The 12,211-nt window shown below is 34.6% G+C and overlaps 1 protein-coding gene across 2 annotated transcripts in view; it reads right to left on the minus strand.

Moving 5' to 3' along the window:
* Positions 1–9,738, minus strand: part of LOC127881207 (host cell factor 1-like) — a 63,239-nt gene extending 53,501 nt beyond the window's left edge. For both annotated transcript variants that reach the window (XM_052428928.1, XM_052428922.1), the window contains exon 1: positions 9,561–9,738. In XM_052428928.1, the coding sequence (XP_052284888.1) occupies positions 9,561–9,720 (160 nt within the window). In that variant the 5' untranslated portion in view covers positions 9,721–9,738. The remainder of the gene's footprint in view (positions 1–9,560) is intronic.
* Positions 9,739–12,211: the final 2,473 nt, after the last annotated feature.

Below are 12,211 nucleotides of genomic sequence, written 5' to 3' on the forward strand. Positions count from 1 at the left end.
CATATTGTCAAGATGACCATTCTGACCATGATTTATTAAGAGTCATAAATGCAGTTTCAAGAATGGTAGACTAGTTTTTTTTAATTAACCTTGGATGAAGGGGCCCTAGCCTTGCATTACAGAAAAACAGAGCTCAAAGTAGGCATTAAAGTCACTATAACGCTCAAAATCAACGAAAATTTCGTTAAGTATTTCGTAAAATAAAGTTAACACCTTAACAATCAGTATTCCTTATAGCAAAAGCCAAAATTTCAACGCTAGATGTGGTATGATTACTTAGATTTTTGTAGATACAAAATGCTCGTTCTTATTTATTTGTGGCCACAATTAATTCCGGGTGTGTAGAAATACCGAAATCCCCATACCAAATGTCCTGTGGCTTTTAAATACTTTTGGAATGTCTGGGATCAGTACTTGTACTTCTTCTTGGTTTCTTTAAGGTGATCTAAAGAACACACCCACTTAAGGGATCAATACCGAGAAGGGCTCCCCCTGGCTCAAAAATTTCTGTAGCCAACCAGGCTTTTTCCGCCCTATGCCACGGGTCCGAAATTCGGCCCCATTCCCAATGCAAATCTGGTTGTTTTTTTCCCAATTGAAAAAAAAAATCCCAATTCAAAAAAAAAAAAATAAATAAAAATTTTTTTTTTTTTTTTTTTTTTTTTACCCTTTAAATATATAAGTTGACCTGATCTGGTGTAGAAAATAGAAAGTATTGCATAATTAAATTATCTGTTGCCTTGAATTTGTTTTAAGAACTGTAAAATATGTTAATGATTATTTAAGACTTAACTTTTTATCCTCAAAATCCTGCGCTTCCCGCGATTTTTTTCACCTCAAAAAGGCCAAGCCCTTTCCCCAAATTCAGATTAAAAAACCTGCACTAATCACACATGTTCATAATATTTTGTAAAATTTTAATAATAAGTTATCAAAATAGTCGTTATTGACCAGTTAACGGCTTCTTTGAAATATAAGAAACACTATTTTAAATAATTTACATGCGATAATTTTTCCCAATTGAGCCAATTTTGCGATTATTTTTTTTCCCAAAATGGGGGTTTTCACGACGCGAAATTCCCAAAATTCCAGTGTGGCGTTTTCCCAAAATGGAGCGGAAAAAGCCTGCCAACATTTTCGCCAAATAGATTTTTTTGTAGCCAAACTTTAGAAACTGTAGCCAAAGTTTGAGCCAAGCATTTTGGACAGCCTGATGCAAGTCTAGAAGTAGACAAGAAACGTATATTTGTTTTATACGTTGCTGTATTAGAATTTAGAGCACTTGCCTTGGTATATGTAATTGTAGCGCAACTTATGTCATTGGTAAAATTAATTAAAATGTAATACTATTGCAAACAACTCAAGTCAATATAAGTTTTTTCATTAATTTACTATGTGATTTTAATTTACGATTTTCGCTAATCATAGCCCTGTGGCACTTAAAATGCCACGGGTGGTTAATCAGTCAGGCGTGAAATACACCATGTTATTTATCAGTCAGCACATTCTGGAGTTTTGAGAAAGTTGGTTGGCATCGTTTAGCTAACAGTGATGTACTACTCCACGATAAAATCTTGACCCACTACCGGATGTAATTCACATGGAAATTTTGCAATTAGATGCAGTATTACGTAAAGCATTTTAACAAATTATGACGAAATTAATTACAAACAAGTCAACTGTAAATGTTTAATGACCTCTTTAATGGGTTTATTATTCGCTAACTGCTTTTACTCAAATAGTTTTAAATCGGCAGCAGTCTCAAAACAGATTTAATTGTTTATTTAAGCTGATAAGATGTACAGTTACAACATTGTTTTGTTTTCACACCAGACACTTTCCTTTGTCTCGATGACCGGTATTGATGCAGACTGCATTTCCAATAACACGATGATTTATTACAGCACAGTCTACGGTTTAAAGAGTTTAAAATCTGGGATGGCACATGACAGGAAAAAAAATGTTCGCCTAACATTTTCGCCAGTCGATTTTTTATTCGCCGAAATTGCTAAATTTTAGCCATTGGCGAATTTGGCGAGCGACAGCGGAAGCCCTGCCAAGACCTCCCAGTGGCTTAGCGGTAACCACACCCACTACACCGCAGCCACAGAACCAGCTTTGAATTCCAGAGGCTTAAAAAAGCACACAATTATAAGGCATTTGATCCAAAAGCTTGGCACATGTGAAACACTTTTCCATCTACCAAAATATAAGATTTAATTTTTGGATGCATATTTTTTTTATTGACACAATTATATTTTAACACAATAGTGTCCATACATTTGTTAAAATATTGTCAACTCACCGAAATTCGCAACTACCCTAGATTCGCGGATTTTGTTTATGTCATGTGACTGGTAGTAAGATTTTATTGTGCGTCTCTTAGAACTTGAAAATAAAGCTGATTTTTCTTTTTTTTTTTATAAGGCCATCCCTAAGCCTTGTCGGAAGACGTATAGGTTTTATTGGCCCAATGCCTTGATAAATGCTTACAAAGCTGTTAAGAAAGAGAATGTGTCCGCCACTTAAGTCTCCAAAATATACAGAGTGCCTGAACATTCTTTACGTGACAGGGTCTTAGGAAATTCTTCTGTCCACATTGAATAATTGAAGAATAGCGATTTTTTAAATGCAATTAACGATGTACATATGTAAATATTTAATTGTTATTAATTAAATAATTTTTGGACTTTTCTTTTACTCACATAAGCACCAAAAACGAACATTGCCTGTTTACAATAAGTTTATTTTGCATAATTGCTCAAACTTTCCATGAATTGTTGTATGACGTCATACCTGCAAAACAAGGGAAGCAAAACAAAATGACTGACGCTTAACATAGTTGCAATAATTCAACTCTCAGCTTAGACTGAGAGTTGCAATGCGCTCTTTCTTGTCCATGGGTGCAAAATGTTATCAACAAGTCAAAGGTAAATGAACACTGAAACTGCAAGAGCTTATTAAAATTTACCTATCTAAACCACAAACTCATCCAAATGGTACCATTAAAGCAAGAAATAATAAAGCAAGAAATAATTGATTTGTATTGACTAAGGTTTTGTTTTGTACGCTGTATCCGCCATATTGGAAAATTGACCCAATATAGGTCAGGTCGCTTTACACCAATATTTTGTACGTCGTGTTATGTGTTGGTGCCAAAAAGTCGATAACGATGTGGTATTCAATACAGAATACACTGTTTCAAATTTAAACATAACAATGTCAGCGAGAAAAGTGTGTTGAAACATTGTTGTGTTTTTATCGGATGCATTCAAAGGATAACATCCATAGGTTTCCATTCAGGTAAATTTAACATGGTTATGAAGTTTATTAATTATTTTCCTCAATTTGTCTCGAACGACGTCTGTAACTCTGTTTAGTGAACCGCACGGATTCGCTGCGCTGAACTGCACCCATGTTTATGAAGGGGTGCATATGGACTGCCAGAGCCGCCATAGCAAAAATTATCAAAGGTTCTGGGAGTCCGTTTACATGGACTAAGGCTTTACACTGATGTAAAAAAGTATATATTTAAGACTTTTAAAAACAAAGTGTTGAATTTATATTGGAACAAATCAGCGAGGGATGCAATTATTTTAAATGGTTAGTGTTTGTTATTGCTGTTATTAATATGTTGCGATTAAAATATTGACATTAAATGTTAAGGTCACGAATTTATGGTAATCGACATCGAGGATACATGCCGGTTATCAGGAAAGCTTTTGCCCCTAAATTAGGTAGCACCTATTGCAGGGCCCTCAATCTATCAAATCTGCTGCCCAATTTCGGCGGCAGTCCCCCACCTGAAAAGTATACTTTTTTCCCTTTTTGGGGGAAAAAATTCCCCCTAAAAAAAAAAAAAAAATTTTTTTTTTTTTTAATAGAAAGAAGATGAGTCTCATGATTATTATATCTCAATTCTATTTCAATTTAATCTTTTAAAACATACTAAATTATGAAAAATGCAATGAATATAGTGCAAACATGTGCAAATGAAATAATGAGAGAGTAAGTAAAAAATTCCCCCAAAAAGGGAAACACCGCGAAAATTCCCCCTCCTAAGGGCTGCAGACCCCTTCCCCCAAAATAGTGTGAGGGCCATGTCAGTGTCCGACAAATTTCTTATTTTTCAGGTAGCCCACTGGGCTACCAATAAAAATATTTGGTAGCCCATAAAAATTTTCTACAAAATGATAAGAGGCAGGTTTTCATCCTCATTTTATTTCTTCATTTACACATACATAATATGTATACATACATATACATAAAACAGCAAGTAGTCTGATGTACACAGTCAATATCGTAAATTAATGTTACAGTACAGGCTCCGAGTACTTAAATGTAAATGTACCAAAGAAAATCATATACTACATGTAGATAAATTACATGTATGTGCACATGTATGTGTACTTAAATTCGGACAGCATGTTAAGTCGTAAACGTATATAAAGCGTTTAGATGATCAATACGATTGACTCGTATGGTGTTAATCAATGCAATTGCCCTTTTTAACAACAAATACCGAGTTTCAAGAAATCAAGAGTATTCAATCATTTATTTACTTGTGTCCGACTTAAAGTACTGTCCGAATTTACGTATATACAATAATTGTTTCAATTATTAAGGAACTGATACAGTGTAACGGTAACGATACAGCGTGTTTACATGATATTTTATTAAGAGAAAATGTCAATGCCAAATAATTCGCCAGATACCCCGGTACTTTAGTTGAAATTCACAACGAAACTTTTAATGGAAATTAAATGATCTCAATGTTGTACCCGCTACGAAATTTTTATTTACAAATAAATACACCCACGCCAATTTTCGCGAGCTTATTATCAGGACAAAGAAATTCATTTCTTAAACGTAGAATTGTGTAACCTAAAATAGCTGTACACAACGCGTGCAAACCGTGGCAGGTTATTTACGCATGTTGCAATACAACGGTCCTGATTGGGAGCTTATTTCATCATATCTTTAAATAGAACCATATGCCGAAATTCATTTGACACTTTAGAAAATTTCAAACGTTTGTGTTTATGATTCTTATCGTCGATATTACCCACCAGTGATTTTTTTAACTTTTATTTGTTACAGCCTGTGCCTTTTGAATTGGGAAAATTAGCGCGATTAACCTTGAAATTGGAAAAAATAGCGCGATAAACCATGAAATTGGGAAAAAATAAGCATTATAAATAGGATTATAAGTAACAGAAGTGATATTGTTTTTAAGTGCATGTTCAGGGAGTTTTCTAGAAAAGGAGTCTGGTCAAATTGGGATTTTTTTTAATCAATGAAAGTGGCAAGTTTGGGAATGATTTATGGACAAAAATGACTAAATTCAAGTTATATATTTATGCCCCCCTTCGAAGAAGAGGGGGTATATTGCTTTGCTCATGTCGGTCTGTCAGTCGGTCGGTCTGTCCGTCCACCAGGTGGTTGTCAGACGATAACTCAAGAACGCTTAGGCCTAGGATCATGAAACTTCAGGTACATTGATCATGACTCGCAGATGACCCCTATTGATTTTGAGGTCACTAGGTCAAAGGTCAAGGTGACCCGAAATAGTAAAATGGTTTCCGGATGATAACTCAAGAACGCTTAGCCCTAGGATCATGAAACTTGATAGGTAGATTGATCATGACTCGCAAATGACCCCTATTGATTTTCAGGTCACTAGGTCAAAGGTCAAGGTCACAGTGACCCGAAATAGTAAAATGGTTTCCGGATGATAACTCAAGAATGCTTAGGCCTAGGATCATGAAACTTGATAGGTAGATTGATCAGGACTCGCAGATGACCCCTATTGATTTTGAGGTCACTAGGTCAAAGGTCAAGGTCACAGTGACCCGAAATAGTAAAATGGTTTCCGGATGATAACTCAAGAAAGCTTAGGCCTAGGATCATGAAACTTGATAGGTAGATTGATCAGGACTCGCAGATGACCCCAATTGATTTTCAGGTCACTAGTTCAAAGGTCAAGGTCACGGTGACCCGAAATAGTAAAATGGTTTCCGGATGATAACTAAAGAAGGCTTATTCCTAGGATCATGAAACTTGATAGGTAGACTGATCATGACTCGCAGATGACCCCTATTGATTTTCAGGTCAATAGTTCAAAGGTCAAGGTCACGGTGACCCGAAATAGTAAAATGGTGTCCGGATGATAACTCAAGTTTGCTTATGGCTAGGATCATGAAACTTCATAGGTACATTGATCATGACTGGCAGATGACCCCTATTGATTTTCAGGTCACTACAGTACAGGCAACGTGTACTTTGACAAACGCCACTCGTCGCGGTGTTCATTTTACGGTGTTCGCTTACCAAACGACCCGCGCGATGGGTGTTCAGATCAAATATTCGCGGGGGCCGTTTTCAATAAGGTGGACACCGCGAATCACCGCGGACCCATTATATCTACCGCGGTGTTCATCGTGTTCGCAAAAACAAAATAATTAAATATAAACGTAAATTATTGATCCCTTTAATTTAAAGCGGGTATATACGTTGTTGTCAAATATTTATGAATTTATATAAAATGTGTAATAAACTTATTATATATATATTTAAATATAAATTAAAATAAAAGTTAAGAAGAACGTGTCGAAAAATGCGAAATAAGCCAGATATTTAATTCTGAAATTTAAAACGGCTGTGCAGCCGAATTCGCTAGCATGTAAACCATACATGTACGATGTGAATCTAAACTTAGTTTAACGGTTTATTTGAATTCCTGCAACGATATCTATTCATACGACACACGAACACTAACTCCGATCCTAATGCAAAGACGAATGCTTCGGTTATTGTAGGAAAATATGTACGTCACAATCGACTCGGGGCGCTAATTTGTCTTTGCTGCATTTTATGAAATTCGGCTTTAATGTGTAATTTTTCTTGCCTATTTTGTGTTATTGTAACATATTTTATCAATGTATTACAATTAAACACATATAAAAAATCGTATATACCCGCTTTAAGCGATAATGAATACAAGTAAATATAGTCTATTTTTATGTACATGCTGGTCGAAGGATATTGTAAGTATTTAACGTAATATTATGCGCATATAACAATATATGCAATGTTTATAGGTGTCTATCGCAACCGTCGGTTATTTTTTGGTGTTGTCACTTTACATAAACTTATATCTATGAATGCATCATCAACATTCTAAAACGATATCCCGGAAAAATCAAAAAATCATTTGAATATCAATTGTACTTTCGTTATGATTAGGGGTACGATGTAAACCTAAATTTCATTTTAGTGCAGATTCATTCATACGACACAAAGACACAAATTTGTTTTACGGATCATTTCGGCTTAGAGGACTGAACTGTCATGAAAAATATCGAATATTATATTTTTTTATTAACCACTGGAAGCAAGACGAGTTGTAGATAATTTAAAGTGATGGGCATTTTGTTACTGTTGAATTGAGCTGAAAAGAAACGGGTGAAAACAATAAGTTATAATGAATGTGGTATCTGAAATTATCTACAACTCATCTTGTTACCGGTTGTTTATAAAAATTTTATATTATTTTCGATATGTTACATGACTCACCCATCCCTCTAACCTGAAATGATCCGTAAAACCAAATTGTGTCATTGTGTGGTATGAAAGAATCTGCATGAAAACTACATTTAGACTCGCATCGTACATCGATTCATTTCTGTCGTAAGTTGTCAAAACGAAAGTACGGTTGATATTCAAATGGATTATTTTTCTTTTCTGGATATTGTTTAATTATGTTGATGCTGCATTAACAAAAACAAGTGTATATCCAGCGAAAACACAAAAAACAAACAACGGTTACGATACACACCTACATTGTATATTGCAAATACTGTTAGTTGCCCATAATATCACTTTAAGAACGCATACATTTGCACATACATGTAGTTTATTATGTTCATTTGTACATTGTACATGTAAATTTAAAACTCTTGAATGACCATCGCAGACAGGTATTACATGTATCAATGGCCGCGCGGCATTGCGGTGATCACGGGTGTTCCAGTTAATGATAGCGTGCAATCGCGGCGATTTTGGGTGTTCGCCGAACACCGCGGTCAGTAGCGTGTCCGCCCCCCGCGAAATGTCACCCATCGGGAAAATTGAACACCGCAGACACGCGTTTTTGTCAAAGTACACGTTGCCTGTACTGTAGGTCAAGGTCACAGTGACAAAAAACATATTCACACAATGGCTCTCACTACAACAGAGAGCCCATATGGGGGGCATGCATGTTTAACAAACAGCCCTTGTTTGTAAGATGTTTAAAAAATAAAGTTGAGACCTAGATTTATGAAATCATAATTAAGTTATATGAGACTTCTTTCTAAAAAAAAAAAAAAAAAAAACAATTTTTTTTTTTTTTTGGGAAGTTGGGCTTTTTTTGAGTATTTTGGTCAGATTTTTGGGAAAAAACGTGTTTTTTTTGCGATTGGGAAGCAGCCGAAAATCGGCTGTAAATTTGAGCAAAAAAAATCACTGCCCACCCATAATTTGGTTTTAAAAATATAAATCGGGCATATATGGGATTATTGATTAACAGTCGATTAATCCAATTATTAATTGACAATGCAAACTAATTAGCATGTGTTAACCGCATTCACAAAGTTGTCATTAATATTCATTTTCGGTTTCTTTACCGTTTTGAAGAATCCGCTATTGTTTTGATTTATTTAATGTTTGGCGTCCTTGGATATTTAACGACATCAAAAACGTTGTCGCTATTGCTCATTGTTGTGGTTAACAAAGAATTCCAAACTGCGAAATGATGTTGCATCATGTGCGCCAACTATCCAACCGGCTCTCATTATATTATTAGCAGACGACAAATGTTGATTCTGATTGGATGATTAAAATACACTGTTACTGTTTAAAACATTACCGCAAGTGATCGGTGACTGATTGGATAATTGATTGCACTGGTGACTGATTGGATAATTGATTGCACTTTGTTATCGGATTATAAGCAATACACAGTGTACAAACACACGGTCAGCATGTTTATTCTACGCATGTCTGTCAATAAACCGGGCTACCGCTCTTATAGATTTATAGTAGCCCGGAGGTCGTCAGCTGGAAAATTTCAGTAGCCCGATGAAAAATTTCGGTAGCCCCCGGGCTCCGGATTTGTCGGACACTGCATGTATTGTTATATGATTGTTCATATCTATGTATGTTTTAAACAATGTTTTGGTTCTTATTCAAGCAATAAATTTTTGCTCCTCAACAATTATGCAATGCCTTCACAATTTTGGTTGTTACTTGGTACAAGTTTACTGGGTACGAATCTTTGAGCGCCATCTTGAATTTAGTTGCGAAATTTGCTAACAATGGGAATACAAGAAAACTACTTCAAACAACCGCCATTTTTAATGCAAAACAGCTATAAAATGAGTTTCAACATTGTTAACGCTAAGGACAACGGGACTAAAATAAAATGTGTCATAAATTGCGCAAAAACTTGTCCAAATTTCGTTCACTGAAGGCAGCCATCTTGGATACTCTTCATCCGAAAACCCAATGTTTAAACTTACCGGTATTGTAAACATGGAGCTCATCGACGATTCCTTCATTACCACCACCAAAAACAACCATCAGGTCTTTGATTGCAACTGCTCTGTGGCCATGTCGAGGCCTAGGTCCTGGTCCAGAAGTATTTGTTACCCGCTTCCATTTCAAGATGGGAGCGGCCATCTTCTCTTTTTCCCAAGATGCAATTCAAATGCCCGGATGATAAGCATACACAAGAGGATTATGGGATAAAGTATATAAATTTTTTTATGTATTTTCGAAATAAAGACAACTGTAAATGGTATGATTATATGTATTTTACTGTTGGTATCACGTGATTTATAACAATAATAAATTTCTTTACGTATAAACTTAACGATTGTTAATCGATTACAGGCTGAATTGCACGATATTTGAAAAGGGCACTGGTCGATTGATTTGTATGTTGTCATTCATTAATATGTTGTCCGTCCGGGTCGTTACTTACACATAAAAGTTACAGTTTAAAGCGTTTTCGTTGGTTAAGTCATATTTCCCATATGCAATCATTTTGAATTTATTTAAAAGTCGATATTTAAATGTTTGCGAAGAACAGCGATAATGTACGAGATACGAAAAAGCATACAACGCGAGCGTTTTAACTATGTTATACATATGCTAATTCTTATATTCAATTAATTGAGCATGAGTTTATATTCCCGCACATTATCATCTGGAATAAGAACATATCGTCATATATATAAAGTCAAATTTTGCCAACAAAGATTTTTTACACGTTCCACATAAGGAATCAATTAGTATTTACTCTGTATTTTTGTTAAATGTTTATGATCTTTGCAACTATGATTTAATACATACTATAATTACTAACTTTGGTATAAAAAGTGACACAAGTGCATTGAAATAAAACGGATAAGTGTTTAAAGTGCAGGGCAGACTCATATCATGCGTCAACTACGGGCCTCTATTATGGGAGGGGGTGCTTCCATTGTATTCCCAACACTTTTAAAATATGTGGCCCCTCCAATGTGTATGTCCCACCATTATTGTCCCTTTTTTGTTTGTCAATGTTGTGGTTAATAAGGAGGCACATTATGTTTTTTATTGGCTAAGAAAATTGTATAGGCTAACATTTAGTATTACTTGATGTTATATTAAATTAAATGTCAAATTATATTTAATAAGGTACATACCTCATGGGTATATGCTGAATGGATGATTGAATATTAACACTTAAATGACAACATCGCAATTAATTCACCTACAATGTACAAAGTTAACCATCCAACACATTTTCAAAAAGAGATCACCCTGCCCCTTTAAGCCCGCTGTTATACTGTAGTCTGGCTAACAGCCGTCGTTTGGTCTCTGGCCGTTTTTTACCATTCATGGTAATCCTAACCATATATGGCATAACAAAAAGATAAATTATGAATGATTGTTGCATGGCCAAATATGGAGAAATCGTAATTAGAAACGTTCGAGAAGAATAAAGAAAAACATTGTTGGAATAATCTCCCCTTCTGATTAATCACGTGCTTCCAAACTGTTGAGATCCGGAATTACCTATCTCTACTTTTGTTGTGCCAGCCACTTGTTTCCGGGATCCGATTGCTTTCTCGCGCGCATTCGTAAACGTCGATTGCAAATAGCAACGTAAATTGGTAGTTGCAAAGCGCATGTTCAAGAAAATTTTAGACTAAGAACTTTTGAAAGTTGGTACTTGAGGACGTATGATGCAGTTTTAATGTATTTTTGTAATACATAGAATAAGATATTTTTTGGTATTTAGGTAGAACCATCTGTTGTTGATAGAAAATTAAATAAAAATCATGGGTCACCGGTGGTGACCACCTGTGTTGTTAATTTTTTATTCGCATTTTAACAACAAACCTTTTTTAGTTTAAGAACAATTCACAAATAAGTTACACACATTAAAAATCTAATAAAATAATAAAAAAAAACTGTTGAAAATAACCCCTATTTCTCTTAAGATATGCACTACTGATATACTTACAACAGCAATTTTGTTTTTAAACATGAATCGACTGATTCATGTTTTTTTATGTTAAATTGTTAACAAAACAGAAAAAACAACAACATGATTTCACATATGAAAATTAATAAAATGCATATAAATCATTTTTATTTTTACATGACATCCCATACGTAGATTTTGTTCAAATTTACCCAAAAGTTTTATGAGTTATAACTTTATACAAAAATGAAAAGAAAAACATATATCACCAAGGTCGTTTGTTCACAACTGCAATTAAACTGCGTGTAGTAAAATACAGTTTAAAAAGTGGATATCATGTAAATGGTACACGTCAAAACACATGTTAGTGCATGTTTTTTGTATGGTAGTGCAAAAGTGTATTTAAATTTAAATGCAAACATAAGTAATGTGTAGCGAGACCAGTAAAAGTAAGTTAATAGAGCATCCAATTAAAAACACGATGTATACAAAAACATTTAAGGGGGTATATATCGACGGTATTTATTATAATTCTTGGCATGACCTAACCAGTGTTTGTTTAAATGTATTATTTTCATGTTGTTTTTTGTTTGGTGCCTTATAAACTTATATTTTTCACTTAGATTTAAATCTACTTTTATATTGGCATTATTTTCATCTTGTTTTTTGTTTGGTGCCTTATAAACTTACATTTTT

Source organism: Dreissena polymorpha, chromosome 1, assembly GCF_020536995.1.
Source record: "Dreissena polymorpha isolate Duluth1 chromosome 1, UMN_Dpol_1.0, whole genome shotgun sequence".
Taxonomy (NCBI): Eukaryota; Metazoa; Mollusca; class Bivalvia; order Myida; family Dreissenidae; genus Dreissena; species Dreissena polymorpha.